Source organism: Salpingoeca rosetta (genome assembly GCF_000188695.1).
Source record: "Salpingoeca rosetta unplaced genomic scaffold supercont1.37, whole genome shotgun sequence".
In the NCBI taxonomy this organism is placed as follows: domain Eukaryota; class Choanoflagellata; order Craspedida; family Salpingoecidae; genus Salpingoeca; species Salpingoeca rosetta.
In genome coordinates this window covers 621,825-623,201 of record NW_004754897.1, presented here as the reverse complement: position 1 = coordinate 623,201, position 1,377 = coordinate 621,825, and the positions used below count along the sequence as shown (strand labels likewise).

At 53.7% G+C, this 1,377-nt stretch overlaps 1 protein-coding gene across 1 annotated transcript in view; it reads left to right on the top strand.

Annotated features, from left to right (window-relative positions):
- PTSG_10922 (uncharacterized protein) overlaps positions 1 to 1,377 on the top strand; it is a gene marked incomplete at its 5' end in the record, with an annotated part of 10,629 nt that overhangs the window by 5,122 nt on the left and 4,130 nt on the right. The window contains 4 exons of the mRNA XM_004988251.1: positions 118 to 258; positions 503 to 581; positions 755 to 828; positions 998 to 1,080. Of these exons, the coding sequence (XP_004988308.1) occupies positions 118 to 258; positions 503 to 581; positions 755 to 828; positions 998 to 1,080 (377 nt within the window). The remainder of the gene's footprint in view (positions 1 to 117; positions 259 to 502; positions 582 to 754; positions 829 to 997; positions 1,081 to 1,377) is intronic.

The following is a 1,377-nucleotide window of genomic DNA, read 5'->3' as shown; positions in this document are numbered from 1 at the left end:
ACACGCACACACACGCACACACACACACACACACACACACACACACACACACTCACACACACACACACACACCCTCCAACCTCCTCGAACCTCCTCCTCTTGCCTTCGACCGTGCAGAGTCTATCTGAGAGGCAGCAGGCGCGCATCCTGGACCACCCAGCGTGCCACACCCCCCTCTTCCTCATCGTTCTCATCGCTGAACTCTGCGCGTTCGGCAGCTTTGAGGAACTCGACGACAAAATTGAGGCCTGTCTCAGGGTGAGATGTATGGTGCCAGCAGCAGTGGCGTGTGTGGTGTGCGTTGTACAAGTGTTGTATTGTGTGACGTGCTGTGCGTGCGTTGTGTAAGCGTTGTGTTGCGTTGTGCAAATGTTGTGTGATGCATGCACGCTTGTCTGCTCGATCAGGTGCGCGTTGTGTTTGTGCACAATGACCACGCTTCTCCATTTGAACTCTCATGTCCTCCATCCATCGTTCCTCCCCCCTCCATCTCATCGTTCAGTCGGAGAATGTGGAAGCGCTCTTCATGCACGTCCTCCAACGCCTCGACGACGACTTTGTCGGCGTGCTTGCAGGCAATGGTGCGTTGTCTTGTGCCACGTGGCTCCTGCCTGGGTTGGCTGGCGTGTTGGCTGGTGTGCTGGCTGGTGTGCTGGCTGGTGTGCTGGCTAGTGTTATGCTCTTCAATAACCATTCCTTACAATGGGTGTATTTATGTGCGTTCATGATCATATGCGTGTGTGTGTGTGTGCAGGCGATGGCGCTGTGCGTGCTGTGATGACGCATCTCGCATGTGCGCGACACGGGTTGTCAGAAGCCGAGATTATGGTAATTTTGCAGTTGAGGGGGAGAAAACTGTTATGCATGGAGACGCACATCGCTATTGTTGTTTCTCATTCGAATGCGATCATGTCTCTCGCTTGATGTGTTCGCGGCACTCTGACACGCACACACACACACACACACACACACACACACACACACACCTTCCTTGTAGGATTGCCTGGAGCTGACGCCCCAGACATGGTCACGCCTCTATTTTGCAATGGAGGACCTGCTCGTCACGCGTTCGGGCCTGCTGTGCATCAAACGCATGCAATTGCGCCTGGCCATTGAACGCCACTACAACCTGGATGATGAGGTGTGTATTTGTGTGTGTGTGTGTGTGTGTGTGTGTGTGTGTGTGTGTGTGTGTGTGTGTGTGTGTGCGTGTTTGTGTGTGCGTGCGTGTTTGTGTGCGTGCGTGCGTGTTTGTGTATTTTGTGTGTGAGGATGCACCTTGGCACTGTAACATCCAACCAGACTCATCACCCGCCGTCCTTCTCACCACCGCCACCATAATCATCACCATCACTACCACCATAATCATCACCACCA